Genomic DNA, 16,529 nt, shown 5'->3' with positions numbered 1-16,529 from the left:
GGTACGTCTCTTCCTAGTCTTTTGAGGAGTCTCCATACTGTTTTCCACAGTGGCTGCACCAAACTGCATTCCCACCAGCAGTGTAGGAGGGTTCCCTTTTCTCCACAGCCTCTCCAGCATTTGTCATTTGTGGACTTTTGAATGATGGCCTTTCTGACTGGTGTGAGGTGATACCTCATCATAGTTTTGATTTGCATTTCTCTGATAATTAGTGATATTGAGCATTTTTTCATGTGCCTATTGATCATTTGTATTTCTTCCTTGGAGAATTGCTTGTTTAGGTCTTTGGCCCAATTTTGGATTGGGTTATTTGTTTTTTTCTTATTAAGTTGTATGAGCTGCTTATATGTTCTGGAGATCAAGCCTTTGTCGGTTTCATTTGCAAAAATTTTTTCCCATTCCGTAGGTTGTCATTTTGTTTTACTTATGGTTTCCTTTGCTGTGCAGAAGCTTGTAAGTTTCATTAGGTCCCATTTGTTTATTCTTGCTTTTATTTCTATTGTTTGGGTAGACTGTCCTAGGAGAACATTTTTGAGATGTATGTGAGTTAATGTTTTGCCTTTATTTTCTTCTAGGAGGTTAATTGTATCTTGTCTTATGTTTAAGTCTTTGATCCATTTTGAGTTTATTTTTGTGTATGGTGTAAGGGAGTGTTCTAGCTTCATTGCTTTACATACTGCTGTCCAGTTTTCCCAACACCATTTGCTGAAGAGACTGTCTTTATTCCATTGTATATTCTTGCCTCCTGTGTCGAGGATCAGTTGACCAAAAGTTTGTGGGTTCATTTCTGGGCTCCCTATTCTGTTCCATTGGTCCATATGTCTGTTTTTGTACCAATACCATGCTGTCTTGATGACTGTAGCTCTGTAGTATTGTCTGAAGTCTGGGAGAGTTATTCCTCCAGACTCTTTCTTTTTCTTCAGTAATGCTTTTGCAATTCTAGGTCTTTTGTGGTTCCATATAAATCTTACTATGATTTGTTCTAGTTCTGTGAAATATGTCCTGGGTAATTTGATAGGGATTGCATTAAATCTGTGGATTTCCTTGGGCAGTATGGCCATTTTAACAGTATTGATTCTTCCAATCCAGAAGCATGGGATATCTTTCCATTTTTTAAAATCTTCTTTAATTTCCTTAATCAGTGTTTTATAGTTTTCTGTGTATAATTCTTTCACCTCCTTGGTTAGATTTACTCCTAGGTATTTTATTACTTCGGGTGCTATTTTAAAGGGGATTGTTTCTTTAGTTTCTTTTTCTGTTGATTCATCATTAGTGTAAAGAAATGCAGCTGATTTTTGAACATTAATCTTGTAAGCTGCTACCTTGCTGAATTCTTTGATTGTATCTAGTAGTTTTTGTGTGGACCTTTTAGGGTTTTCTGTATATAGTATCATGTCATCTGCATATAGTGACACTTTTACTTCTTCTTTTCCAATTTGGATCCCTTTTATTTCTCTCTCTTGCCTGATTGCTGTGTCTAGGACTTCCAAGACTATGTTGAATAGGAGTGGTGATAGTAGGCACCCTTGTCTTGTCCCAGATTTTAGTGGGAAGCTTTTGAGTTTTTCACTGTTAAGTACTATTCTGGCTGTAGGTTTGTCTTATATAGCTTTTATTATGTTGAAATATGTTCCCTCTATACCCACTTTGGCGAGAGTTTTTATCATAAATGGGTGTTGAATTTTATCAAAAGCTTTTTGTGCATCTGTTGAGATGATCATGTGGTTTTTGTCCTTTCTCTTGTCGATGTGATGTATTACATTGATTGATTTGCATGTGTTGAACCATCCTTGTGTCCCTGGGATGACCCCACTTGATCATGATGTATAATCTGTTTTATGTACTGTTGGATTCTATTTGCTAATACTTTGGTAAGGATTTTTGTATCTATGTTCATCAATGATATCGGTCTGTAATTCTCTTTTTTGGTGGTGTCTTTGCCTGGTTTTGGTATCAGGGTGATGGTGGCTTCATAGAATGAGTTTGAGACAAGTTGATTTTATTAGAGCATAATTAACAGGTGTCAAAGGGAAGCTACTTGATTTGTTTTCACAATAATTCATAAGGGAAAAAAACTTGGGTTTGAAAATGAATTACCTTTCTTTAGAGTTTTAGGTAAAATTGTAAGACCTCGTATGTTAAAATTTAGAAGAAAAAACAGTCAAGTTCTTTTTTCTCATTGAATAGATTAAACTCTCTTTTCTGTGTCCTCTATACTCCTCACAGAATGTTTGCTGCTATTTGCATGTATTTGAGCCAGGAGCAGTGGGTTGTGTAAAACAGCTTCAACATCACCATAAACTTCAGAGAAATCATTTTTCTCACAACAAAGGCAGCTCTGTGCATGGCTTTATTGGCCGCCTGGAAAATGACTGCAATCTACAACTGCCAGGTCAATGTGGATGTTGATGTTAATTTTCCAAGTTGGGAAACAATGTGCTTATTGTTAGGGGATAGAAACATGTGAGAGATTAGCAATGAGCAATTTTACAAACAACTAATTGAAAGAGGCTTGGTTCAGTAAGAGGAAGGAAAATTGTGCAGTAGCTTCCCTTATTATTTTTTCTGCAACTCAGAGAAGCTGAAGGAGAGGGAAAAATAGATCTGGCAGTTATTATTTCAAGGCTAGTTGGATAAAGAGTAATGCACAAAAGGATCTTGCCTGGAGAGATGAGTCCTGCATGTGAATATTAGAGGAGCTATGTATGTAAGGTATGAAGCTGCATTGGATTAATTTATATTTTTTAGAAAATAGGCTAAATAAAATGGTGATTTATAAGGAGCATTTTAGTACCCATGGCTTGCCAAAATGAACTTTAACTAAATGTAATATTTTAAATAGGGATATAGTCAGGAATGTAAAAACAAAAACAAAAACAAAAACAAAACTGGAAGGACATTTTTTGTTACAAATATTATATTTCTTATCTTGGTCCTTAGACTAAATGAATGTCTTTTGGAGTCAAAACAGGAACAACTCTTTCAAATATTTAGATAGGCTGTGTATTACTTTTGTTTTGTAGGTTATGCTGAATGCTATTTTCCTTTTTAATAAAAAGTCAACAGAATGTTCTTCTCATTTTTCTGTTTCTAAGACTTTCCTAACTTCCTGGTTTCACCTGAGAAGCATACATAATCTAGCTTACTTTCCATGTTTCTTGCTTCTCTAGTCTTTTAATTTTAATGTGTAGGTAGGTGAGCAGTATGAGATGTGGTCAGGGAAATGTGGCTTACTCCTCAGCTCTGGTTTCCTAACTCTCACCTTGCATCTGTGCTTGTTGATGGTAGCAGAATGGGTGATGAAGACCATAATAATTGCCATCGTTTGTTGGATTCCTGCCATGTGCCGAGTATTTTATATTGTGTCTCACTAGTCCTTATAATAATTCTGTAAGAAAGGGCACCGATATCCCCTTTTTAAAGAAGAAAATGAGGTTTCAAGAGATTATATAACTCTTCCCCAAATCATTTAACATACTAAGTACTAGAGTCATGGGACAGTAGCAATGAAAAAGCCCACTTGAGTTAGACTAGTGGAGGGAGACTTTTACTTATATCTGTGGTGTCTTCTCAAAATCTGAAGAATGTGCAGAATCCAAAGCTGAGCCTGGAAAGCCTCAAAAGAGGCATGTGAGCATATCGCCAAAACTAAGGGCTCCAGAAACAGGTCTCAGATTTCCAGGAATGCCAGAGTTAGGGAAAAAGAGAAGTAGTTTTAGAGTAAGGGGGGAGCAGATCTAGGGATTACCAAGAACCAGCATTATTGTTTAATAGCTGCAGAGTACTGGGGTGTTGGATGTGTTTAGATAGACCAGGAAAGAGGCAGAGTTCTGTTGCCCATCAGGTTGGGGAAAGAGTGAATAAGAGAAAGAAATGTATTCCTAACATCTCAAGTTGAGACTCATAATACATTTTTTCCTAGAAAAATAATATATATTAGTTTAGTTAAATTTCTTGGCTAGCCTGCTAAAATAGTTACCACAAAGGAACTTGAAATATAGGTTCTGTCATGAAAAAAATCGTCCTGGTGGGAAATAAAGGGAATCCAAATAAACTTTTGAATTAGGCTTCGTTGATAGGTAGAGAACTACCTGGAAATTAGAATTTTACAAAACCAAACTTTGGGGTGTTATCATTACTTACAGATATTCATTAAAAAGATAATTTACTCTTAATTTTTAAAGAGTTTAAAAAAGTAGTGATACTTTTGAAGATTAGTGGTCAGTTATTTTATAGAATCTTCTTCAATTTTGGCTTATCTTATATTTTCTCATAATTGGAATGAGGTTATGCATTTTTGGCAAGAAAACAACCAAATGCTGTTATATCCTTTTTAGTGTACCATCAGGGAGTTTATATTGTTGATACGTCTTATGACTAGTGATATTTACTTTGATCATTTGGTTAAGTTTGTGTCTGCAAAGAAGAACCATCACATCTTGGAGACTAAGTATAAGTAACTTAATGCAATATAGGTAGGTCCTGGATAGGATCCTAGAAAAAGAATGTTAATGGAAAAATTGGTGAAATTTAAATAAAATGTGTTGTTTAGTTAGCAATATCATACCAATGTTCATTTCGTATTCTTGATAATTATGCTATGGTGATAAAAGATACTAACATTAGGGGAAGGGAAGTGATGGAGATGAGGATACCTGTACTGTTTTTGCGACTTTCTGTAAGTCTAAAATTAACTCAAAAGAAAAAGTTAAAAATAGTGATATCTAATACTTACATAACGCCTATTGTGTGCCAGACTCTGTTAATTCTTTGATTCTTCTCAGCCCAGTGAGGGGAACAATTATTACTACCATTTGACAGATGAGGAAATTGGATACAGAGAAATAAGAAAAATGTCCAATGTCACATAGTTATTAAGTGATCACATAGCTAGAAAGTGGCTGAGTTGGGGTTTGAAGTGAGGCATTCTGGATCCAGAAATCCATTACATCATACTGACTTTCAGTGTGATCTGTGTATATACACATGGTTTTAAAATAATTCTGACATACCAAAGACAGGTCTGTCCTCCCCTGAGGCAATCTCTGTTACTAAGTTTTTTGGTTTTTGTTTGTTTGTCTTAAACCTTCAGAGAAGAATTTACTCTTAAACATTGATAGCAGCCCATTTTGGTTTTTATCAATAATAATCAAAGCTGTGCTGTCGCAATGTTTTTGTTCTCTCTTCAAAAGCTTCTCATGGTATGCTGACTATTGTAGATAGCAGCTATCTTGGAAACTTGGGGAATCCCTTCTAGATGGTTGGACAGGAAGCCTTTATGAGTAAGGTTCTAATTTCTCATAACTATAAGTTGCATTCTGTGCAATAAGATTAAGTAGAGCCAAACTTCACTTAGAATTTAACCAAGAACTTCTGCTTTCCTTCTCATGAATGCCTTAATAAGCATAAATGTATTTTTCATCTTAGTATTAAGATTATTTGCTTATACTAGGAAAAAACCACTTGCTAGCCATTGTAACAATGGCTTTGTTTGTATTCTTTAGAAATAAAGATTATCATGGAGTGGAGTACTGCAGATGGAACCTTTGAGTGTCTGAATGCATTACGTGAGTCTGGTTACCAGATAATGTGGAGACTGAGCCTAAGCTTCCTATAACTTTATAGGTAGAGGGTTCCACAAGGTACATATTGCTCTGAAGGAAGAGTTTATCTTTGAGTGAAATAGAGATTTGATAAGGTACATATATTAAGTTACTGACGTACTAAGCTTCATAATTCTAGAAATCAATCATTGCTGATTCTTATGTTTAAAGGAATTCATGTCTGTCTTTAATCTTGGGCAAAAAGAAAAGAAACTAGTTGTTTAAAAGGTGAGAAAAAGAGCAGGAATTTCCTGCCTATTTATGTACATACACACGCAGACATAGCAAGCATACCGTGTTTGCTGCAGAAACAACTATGTTTGTCTTTCTTTCCATAGCTAAGGCATTTTTTTCCTGTGTTTTGAATTAAAATGTGTAAACAGCAGCAATAGTGACTTCTTTCCTGTTACCTTTGGATTCATGGTTCAGGGGAAGAATCTAATAGTAGAGATTTGCTTTGGAAAGTCCAAAGGCCAAAGTTCTATTAATTTTCTTACTGTCACCTCTTCCCTTTCTCTTGCTTTTATTTCAAAATTTATTCACATACTTATCTTTCTGCATCCTTAGTTTAATTGATTATAATATAGAATTGAATTTAAAATATCTATAAACTTTATTTTTAAAAGGTTATTTCTTGGTTTTAAATTTAAAAGTTTGTGAGTTGACCCTTTCTTGTTTCTCTAAAAACTTGAATTAAGTGGCTTTTTGTTTGTATTCTTTATTGATTTTTACCCTTGTAGGGAAAGATATTAATGTCTTTTACTTGCCATTCAGTACTATCATTACATATTCAGGCCATTCCAAATTGTGTGAATAACTAAACTACCAAGTGGCTTTGACAGGTTAGAGGATTGAATTAGTGTAAAGTTCAACAGCATTAAGAGCAAGGGAATTTATACAGTCTACTTGTTTATTCTCTGAAGTAAATGTGTGCTGGAGAACTACCACATTTGTATTTGCCTTACAAAGAGACATGAGGGACACAGAATAAACTATTTGCTAAATATGAGTTAAATGTATATCACTAACACCTACAAAATTAGCAAAAGGATTGTTGATGGGGTGATATTCAAGAAATCTGTGAGTTATTGGTCAGGAAATCAGAACCATACTTTCCTATTTTAAATGATGAGGATGATTCTTAAACTTGAGAGGTTTCCTCCTGGGAAGGAACCTTGTCTGATTTTTCTTTGATCTTCTGTTTGCCTTGCATATAGGAGATATGCATGATATGCATGATGATTTAATGTTTGTATATATTGTGAAATGATCACCACAGTAAGTCTAGTTACCATCCGCCACCATATGTACAGGGTTTTTTTTCCTTGTAATGAGAATTTTTAAGATCTGCTCTCTTAGCAACTTTCAGCTATGCAATACAGTGTTATTATTAACTCTAGTCATCATGCTATACAGTAGATACCTGTGACTTATTTATTTTATAACTGGAAGTTTGTATCTTTGTCGACTCCCTTCACCCATTTTGCTCACTCCCCAACCCCCACCCTGGCAACCAGTCTGTTCTCTGTATCTATGAGCTTGTTTTTTTAGATTCCATATATAAGTGAGATCAAGTGTCAATAAGTATATTTATGTATCTTGGCTTGCAAAATCTATTTGACTTTCAAGGTACCTAAAATTCAAGCCCACAAGTACTAGAGAACTTAGGTATTATGTAATAATATTGTCTTTGAGAGTTGTTATAAAGTGTTGTCACAACTTCCCTCTATCCTTAATTCCTGTTACTGGCCTGGACCTATCTTAGGGCAAGGAAGAGTAAATTGGGATAGCTTCAATCTCAGGAAAACTTAATATTTGCAGCGGATAAAGAAGGAGTGGCATGAAGAAGTGAGAAACCTCAGAATCCTGTACTGTGCTTCTGGATTGGAAAAGGGAGTCTCTCTGGTTAGTGAACCAGTTTACTCATGCTGAGATAGTATGAAAGGATATACCATAATAATCAGTTATGCTGATTAGGTGCATTAGGATTAAACGATGTAGGAATCCTGAACTAGAATCAAATATCCACTTCCAAATTTTATTAGCATTGTCATATATTCTACTTAAGGCTTTCAATAATACACAAAAGGTCTTCATTCATTCTAATCCTACATAAGTGTAGAAAGGAAGCCTCTTAAATAAAAAATTTTGATTAACCATCTATTTCAGAGACTGGTATTGACAGTGTGAAACAACTAGAATGTCGTGTCTAAATGTAAACAAACAAAAAAAACCCCAGCAGCTGTGTTGAGACAATGCATCAGTTTGAAAGGTGATGTTATTCTTTGGGAACATGGAGTGAGGAGCAGGGTTTGGGACAGGGACTGCAGCAGTCTTTTCAGCCTGTCTTGATATATGTTTGGATAGGATTTCTCTTTATTTTAAAGTATTATAAGTTTATCAGTCATAAACCAAATTCAGATGTTAAGATTGCTTTGAAAATACCACTACTGCCCCAACAAATGAAATATATTTCAAAAACAAATGATTTTTGAATTATCCACCATTGGATTGATTATCTGTGGAATATGTTTCTCTTCATTCAAAAGACAATTTAGAATTGGCTACAGGGTACTCATGTCTCTGTCATGTAAAATCACTGAATAAAAGAAGAGGAAAGACACTGTGTCCCATCTTCCTGCATTCTTGTCATTTCTCTTCTCCTTCCTTTATTTCTCCCTCCTTTTATCTCTTTGGGGCTGAACTTCTAATTTTACCTGGGCAAGAGAGGATGACTGAATATGTCAACTTGACAGTCAAAGAGTTATTTTCTAGGTCTCTCTTCCAATTGTTTCCCGGTTAAGCAGTCTTTCCTTTGAATACAAAGAGTATAGGATGCTATTCTGAGATACTGATTCATAATAGTTTTAGAAGGGATGGTGAGAGTGGGTGGCAACTTATTTTTCTGGTTGCAGAGCCAGATCAATCAACAGCCTAATTGAGTTTAGTGAAGACTTCTCTTAGAATGGATTATGACTTAAAGACTTGGAGAAGCTCCAGAAGTATGGCATTAAAATAGCCAGAAGTTTGGTGAAAAACTAAAGTAATAGAGATAATTTAATTTTAAAAGGAAAACTGAGACAAATAATAGTCACCAGGCAAATGAGTGTATGAAAGGAGTACTGGCCTATGCATTGGGAACTATATAGTTTTAATCTAGATTCTACTAGTTAACCAGGGTATTACCTGAATCCTGATAATTTGGGAAATAATGGGGCATTGGATGATTTGTAAGATTTCTTTAAACTCTGATAGTATATGAGTTGGTGTCTATCAGCAACATTTCATACTTTTGAACCTCTTCTTGAAATTCTTTCCTTTTGTTTCTATGATATTGTACTCATACTTTTCCTCCTGCCTCTCTTGCTGTTCCATCTTTACAGACTCATCTTCCCCTTCCTGTTAATTAAATATTGTGTTTATCTTCAAGATTTTAACCTAGATAGTCTTTTATCTTTCTTAGATATTACACTTTCTTTCCTGTATCCCTAGCTTAGACAGTCTAGTCAATGATCATGCTTCAGTAATTTTATATATATATAATTGTATATGTGTGTGTGTGTGTGTGTGTGTGTATGTATATACACCCATGGTTCCCAAGTTATATGTCTAATCTAGAGCTCTGCTCTGAGTTCTGGACCTGTATATAAACTGACTACTCAAATCCCCATTTGAGTAGTTAAGAGGCATCTCAAACTCAACATACCCAAAACCAAACTCATAAAATCTTACCCTATATAGTGTAGCTAATCTGAGTGTATGGTACCATCACCTACCAGTTACATCCAGTTGTGCAAGCCAGAAACATGAGAATCTGCAGTAGTCTCTTAAGTGATCACATTGCATCTGTTCTGTTTTCCCTGTAACCTAGTCTCTGCAGTGGAGCCAGAGGGATTTTTTAAAAAGGCGTACCCAATCTTGTGTGTCTGTGATACCCTTAAAATACTCCAACAATCTTTAAAATTAAGACCAAATTCATTATTATGGCCCTGCCTGCCTCCCCAGCTTCACCTTCTATCATTCTGCCCCTTGTTATCTCAGCACCAGCCTACTAGCCTTTTTTCGGTTCCTCAGATATATCATAGTTCTCCCACACAACCCACAGGGCCTTTGCTTTGCTTTGCTCTTCCTTGTGCCGAGAATATTTCCCATCCCCTTCCTCATTGCACATATTACTCATCCTTCTGCTTTGAGCTCAGTAGTAATTTTCTTTTAGAATCGTCTTCCCTGACCCCCTCTGATCTAGATCAGGTTCCTTTATTAAATACTCTTTTAGAAATGTTTGTTTCTTTCATAGCACTTAACTCAATTTATTATTATATAATCCTTTATGATTATTTAATTAGTACTGCCTCTCCCACTAGACTCTAAATATTATAAGGGCAAGGACAGTGTCTGGGTTTTACTCACTCTTGTATATAAGATTCTTGTATAGTGCCTATCACATGATAAGTAGTTAAGAATTATTTGTGGAGAGAATAATTTAAGCTGTGCAATGCAACTTTTATTTTTCAGTTTTCAACAAGATCAGGGCAGAAGCTAAAAGTGGAGCAGTAGATTGATTCTTCCCTGTCCCAATCTTCAACCTCTTCCTTTCTGTGAGCTTTTTTCCATTTAGTGTATTATCCTGTTCAAGCCATTCCTAGCTTTGGACTAGTAAAAATAAGACAAAGGCAAAACAAAAAACCTTCATCATCTTCATATTCTCACCTGGTTGCTGTCTTATTTATTTCCTTTCCATTACAGCTATTTAAAAAGTAGAGGTAGCATAGTGTTTGAAAACATGGGCTCAAGCTACAAGACCAGGATTCAAGTTTCAGCTATGCCACTTGTAGATATATGATTTTGCTTCAGCTTTTCAAATGATAAAATGAGAGAAATACTAGTTCTTTCTAGGGTTGCTTCGAGGATCAAATGACAATACATGTGAAGTGTTTAGCACTGTGCCTGGCACATAGTGCTCCATAAATGTTAGCAGCGATCATTGTTGTCATCATTATCATCATCATAGTTACAAGCTGAGTTGCATCCCTCATAATTCATAGCTTGAAGCCCTAAACCCCATTGTGACAGTATTTGGAGATAGGGCCTTTAAGAAGATTAAGGTTAAATGAGGTTATAAGAGTGGGGGCCCTAATCCAGTAGGAACAGTGCCCTTAAAAGAAGATGAAGAGACACCAGAGGCATGTGCACAGAGAAAAAGGCACAGTGAGGACACGGAGAAAAGGTGGCCATATGCAAGCCAAGGATAGAGGCCTTGGGAGAAAAAAACCTATTGGCACCTTGATCTTTCCAGCGTTCAGGACTGTGAGAAAATAAATCTCTGTTGTTTAAGCCACCCAATCTGTACTGTTTGTTATGGCAGCACTAGTAAACTACCACTACCACCACTTTCATCATCATCCCATCCTTTCTCTCATTTTCTTCTTAACCTACTGATGTCAGCTCTTTTCTAGTATAGACCTATCATAAATTACTGGTTATCCTTACATAATCAAGTTCAAAAGACTCTTGGTTTCTTATATAGCTTGACTTCTCTGTGATCCTTGACAGTCAACTGTTTTCCCCCTTGTAAAAATCTTTTTTTAACGAAAGTATAGTTGACTTAACAATATTGTGTTAGTTTCAGGTGTATAGCAAAATTATTCAGTTAAATATATTTTTTCAAATTATCTTCCATTATGGATTATTACAAGGCATTGAATATTGTTCAGTGTTATACAACAGACCCTTGATGATTATCTGTTTTATATATAGTAGTGTGTATCTGTTAATCCCAAACTCCAATTTATCCCTCCCCCCTCCCTTTTCCCTTTGGTAACCATAAGTTTTATATGCCTGTGAGTCTATTTCTGTTTTGTAAATAGATTCATTTGTATTATTTTTTAGATCCCACATATAAGTGATATCATATAAAAGTTATCTTTCTCTGACTGAATGACTTCACTTAGTATGATATTCTCTAGGGCATCCATGTTGCTGCAGGTGGCAATATTTCTTTTTTTTATGACAGTATTGTTCCATTGTATTATATATACCACATCATCTTTATCCATTCAACTGTCATGGATATTTAGGTTGCTTCCATGTCTTGGCTATTGTAAATAGTGTTGCTACAAACATTGGGGTGCGTGCATCTTTTTGAATTAGAGTTTTTGTTTTTTCCAGATATATGCCCAGGAGTGGGATTGCTGAATCATATGGTAGCTCTAAAAAATCTTTCTTCTTGAAACTTCTGCTTAATCTCCTTCTTAATTTCCATCTTGAATTAATCTCCAGCGCCTGCATCTGCATAAATGCATCTCCAGCTGTACCTAAATACCAGTGTTTTCCGGGCACTGTCCTCTGCATTCAGGTCTCCTACACCATTTGGGTAATATGATAGGCAGAATAATGCATACCTCCCTCCCCCCACCCCTGGGTGTCCATGCTCTAATCCTTTAAACCTGTGGATATGTTACATTATATGGCAAAAGGAACCTTGCAAATAGGATTAAGGGTATGGACCTTATGATATATACATACATTAAGTGGAACCCAGTGTAATCACATGGGTACTTAAGAGTAAAAGAGGAAGACAGGTCAGTCAGAGAGATACAACAAAAGAAGAGGAAGAGGGGGACTCCAGTATGATAGAGACTCCATCTGCTGCTGTTGGCTTTGAAGATGGAGGAAGGGGGCCACAAACCAAGGAATGTAGTTTCCTCTACAAACTGGGAATAGCTTTCAGCTGACAGCCAACAAGGAAACAGGGAATCTCAGTCCTGCATCTTCAAGGAACCAAAATCTGCCAACAACCTGAATGAGAAAAGAAATGGATTCTCCCCTAGAGACTCTAGAAAGGAATTAGCCCTGCCAACACATTGATTTTAGCCTGTGGAGACCTATGTTGAACTTCTGACCCAAGAACTCTAAGATAATACATTTGTGTTGTTTTAAGTCTATGATAATTTGCTACAGCAACAATAGAAAACTAATGTACTTAATGGACTCTTGAATTTGAATCGCTGTCTCAGATTTCTTTCTGAACCATAAATTCAGTTGCTTCCTGGATATGACTTCTGTGATAACCTATAGGGACCTGAAATGAAGCTTCTGCAGCTCGCTCTTATGTTGATTGATCTTGTTCCTATCCATTCAGATGCCTTAGTCAGAAATCTGGGAATTGGCTTAAACTCTTTAGTTTCTCTTACACTAATCCTTTATACATCACTGCCCCACGTAATTTGTTACCAAACCTTTTTGATTCTAAATTTGTTACACTGATTTAGGTCAGGCTCTTGCCACTTCTGACTTGAATTTCTCTAATTTATCAACATATCTCCTTGCCTCTAGTTAAAACTTCTTGCTAAATCATAATCTTGTTCTTTGAAGAAACAGGACCTTTCTGAAATTGGATCATGTTTCTCCCCCACTTCATGGCTTTGCATAGCCATTTCAGAAAAGTCTCAACTTCTAAACATTACACATGAAACTTTTTTTATGATCTTGGCCCCTGTTTTCCTCCCCAGGCTTGAAACTCCCTACTCTTTTAACACATATTATGTTATCCACCTATACTGTGTATCTTGCAAGTTCTTGCACACATATGCTATGCTTTTATGCCATCACTACCTTTTGCATACATTTAAATCTGTCTGGAATGCTGTCCTCTTTCTTTTCCTGACAAGCTCCTATTTCCCCTCCAGTCTTCAACTGAATTGTCACTTCCTTTCAGCACCTCTCACATCCCATGCTGAAGTAGTTGCCTTCCTTTGTGGACCCATAGCACCTCAGGTATATTTCGGACAACAGCACTTACCTCACATACTGTAATTTTTGTTTATATGATAACCTCTCCCTATAAACTGTAAATTCTTTGAGGGCAAGGTACTTGAAATTTTTTTCTTTGTGTCTTAAGCACCTATTACAGTGTCTAATACTTAGGGGCTTAGTAAACATTGGTTTAAAGAGTGAATGAAAAGAATGCTAAAGAATAAGGATTGTATGCCACAGAACTGGGTTTTCGCATGAATTTTTAGAGTGTCTTTCCTTGGAAATTCTAAGGACAATATTAGCAATGTTTTGACATTAGTTTAATGGTAACCTTTTGTCAGTTTTATGTAAAAGCTGAGAAGAAAACATTTGAATTTGGTACTTGATAGGAATAGGCAGGAACTCCCTGAAAAATTACTTCAGAAGAGAAAGCTGTTACAGATGATGAGACACTTGTTAGAAGGCTACCAGACCTATTTATGTAATCATTAACTCCTCTCATTACCATAAGGGACTACCCCTTTTAGTTTTGCTTCCCCCTTTAAAAAAAAAAAAAAAAAGATTTCCTGTTCCAGAGGGAGTAAGCTTAAATTAAAAAGCATTAGGTTATCTTCAGTTTTCTTTTAGGTTTGAATGATGTTCCAACAGTGGTTGCTTCATGGGGGTTTCCAGCTTTGAGAAAAAAAGTTTATAACTAAACTGTTGATTACATTAGCCATGCCCACGGACAGAATTTTCCTCTGTTCTTCATGTTATATAGAATGCTCACCCTTTAATAGTGTTCTGTGCATTAAAAAAATGTATAGGGCTGAAAGTAAAATTATTCTTCCTTTTTTCCCTTCTTATTTAGAAATATATAACTTTGACAGAGTTTTCCAATCAGTAAATCAGATCCTGTTTACCCTTGTTTTGTGTCCTCAATCTACAAGGTCTTATGCAATTTTGGACATCTTACAGATGATAAATGAATGAAAATAGCTTATTTTCCATCTGATTTAAAAGCTTTTTTCTTTCTAAATTATTAATTTTGTATTGTATGGAGAAAAATGCAGATGAAAATATAGCTTTTTCTTTAGCTGCTTTAAAAATTTTTTAATTAAAAGTCTTAATAAAAAATTATATGGCTGTTGCATAGATGATAATGATAAATTATATTAGCCATGATATAAGAAAGGAGATACAAAAAGCTGTTTTCTTACTACTTGAGAAGAAACACCCTTGGATGGAATGAGGTAATGAACTAGAGAGGTGTGGAGAATAAATGAATGAAAAAATGATGGACTGAATGCAAATTCATACTGCTGGCATCTCTTATCTATGGGCTTGGCATCATGGGAGTTGAGTTAGCCTGCTCTCTGAGGTCGTGTTTAATAGTCCTGTTCACTGCCAAGATTTTAACTGTAACCCCTTTCTTACCACATTATCCTTTGTGGCATGGTAGAGTGTGCATCAACATGATAGGGGTACAATTGTAGAATCGAATGGCTTTCTAGAAATTTCTGTCAAAAGAGGTAGTCATTTCAAATGTCAATTCCATCTTGCAATTTTAATCATTGTCATTATTATCATAGAAAAGTTAAAAAGGTATATGAGAACTTACATGACACGGACCCTTTACCTCTCTGACCTCATCTTCTACTATGCTTTTCACCCACTCGATCTCAGCCAGCCACAATTATCTCTGTGCTGTCCTGCTTTTCCTCAGACAGCAGGAAGACTCTGTTCTAGCTCAGTGTTGTCCAAAAGAAATACAAAGCAAGCCATACATATAATTTACAAATTTCTAGCAGCCACATTAAGATAAAAAGAAGCAAGTGAAATTAATTTTACTAATGTATTTTATTTAACCTACGGTATCTAAATAAGATGTCTTAACTTTTTCTACTACTGTGTGTTTGAAATCTGTATTTTACACTAACAGTACATTTTATTTGGACACTGAATTTTCATCAGAGGTACTTGATCAGTATTTAGATTTTATAAAGTTTGTAGTTGAAGCATAGAATCACATATCCAAGTTACTCTTTTTTTTTTTTTTAATTTCAGGTTCTGTCATTTATTATGACTACATACATGGATCCACAGTGCAGATTCAGATCCACGAGAAAAAAAAAAGTGATAGGAAAACTGAGAGCAGGCAAATCAATGCTTAAAAATAAAATCAGTGATTTGCTTAAACGTGGACCTTTTGATTCTATAAAGGGAATTATTAGGTTTCAGGAATGATTTGCACGGTATCAGAGCACATTCACTGACTGGCTAATAAGTGCAGAACCTTTACTTTCAAAGAGTTTGCCGTCTAACTGGGTTAAGAAGGCATGGATTTTGGAAAGAATTGATAACAAAATAACTGTCAAATAAGGTCAGAAGGTTGTAGGAATAAGGACATTTCTTAGTGAAAACCAATGCTGTGAGGCTTTTTAAAAAATTATTTTTCTAAACATACTTAAATTTTTTCAAATAATTCAAATATCAGCTTTTAAATTTAAATTAAATAAATTGAAACACAATAAAAAATTCAGTTCCATAGTTACAAAGTTAAATTTCAAGTACTCAGTAGGCATAGATGTTATTGCACAGTGCAGTTCTAACTATTCTCTCTGTAAAGAATGCTTTCCTGCAGATAACCACTTGATTGACTCCCTTACTTCATTCAAGTTTTTTTCCTCAAATCTCACCCTCTCAATGAGGCATAACAGACATTCTATTTAATACTACAACCTGCTCATAACTCCCTGCACTCTCTACTTGTAATCCACTGTACTTCACTCTTCATCTCTCTTCACTGCATAATTGGTGATTTATTATTTTCATTGTCAGTTACCTCCTTCCCTTTCCTCCCAGCTTGCTGGATGGAAACTTCCTGAAGGCAGAGATCTTTGTTCTGTTCACTGATAAATCCCAGCACCTAATGTAGTACTTGGCCTATAACAGGTACTCCATAAACATTTAGATTAAATTTATTGAATGAGTGTAATCATTATAAAAACTAGTTGAAATTATTAATAAATATATACTAGATTATAGATATAATTCAGAGTTAAAAAGCATCATTGACCAAATTCTTCTTAAATGTATCTTGAATGCTTTCTCTGTACCTTGTATTGTTTTAATCTAGGAATAGTGGGGAGAAAAATGAGTACAAAAGAAACTTATAGTTTAGTTAGGAAG

The 16,529-nt window shown here is 35.4% G+C and overlaps 1 protein-coding gene across 13 annotated transcripts in view; it reads left to right on the top strand.

The window, feature by feature from the left end:
- Positions 1 to 2,526: 2,526 nt before the first annotated feature.
- ART3 (ADP-ribosyltransferase 3) overlaps positions 2,527 to 16,529 on the top strand; it is a 57,638-nt gene continuing 43,635 nt past the window's right edge. For 6 of the 13 annotated variants that reach the window (XM_032457789.1, XM_032457784.1, XM_032457748.1 and 3 more), the window contains exon 1: positions 2,527 to 2,712. In XM_032457789.1, coding sequence (XP_032313680.1) covers positions 2,702 to 2,712 — 11 coding nt within the window. In that variant the 5' untranslated portion in view covers positions 2,527 to 2,701. The remainder of the gene's footprint in view (positions 2,713 to 16,529) is intronic. The other 7 variants (XM_032457719.1, XM_032457711.1, XM_032457740.1 and 4 more) reach the window with 2 other exon arrangements.

The sequence above is a fragment of the Camelus ferus genome, chromosome 2 (assembly GCF_009834535.1).
Source record: "Camelus ferus isolate YT-003-E chromosome 2, BCGSAC_Cfer_1.0, whole genome shotgun sequence".
Lineage (NCBI taxonomy): Eukaryota > Metazoa > Chordata > Mammalia > Artiodactyla > Camelidae > Camelus > Camelus ferus.
Note: the sequence above shows the minus strand (reverse complement) of the source record. Positions and strands in the feature narration are given on the sequence as shown.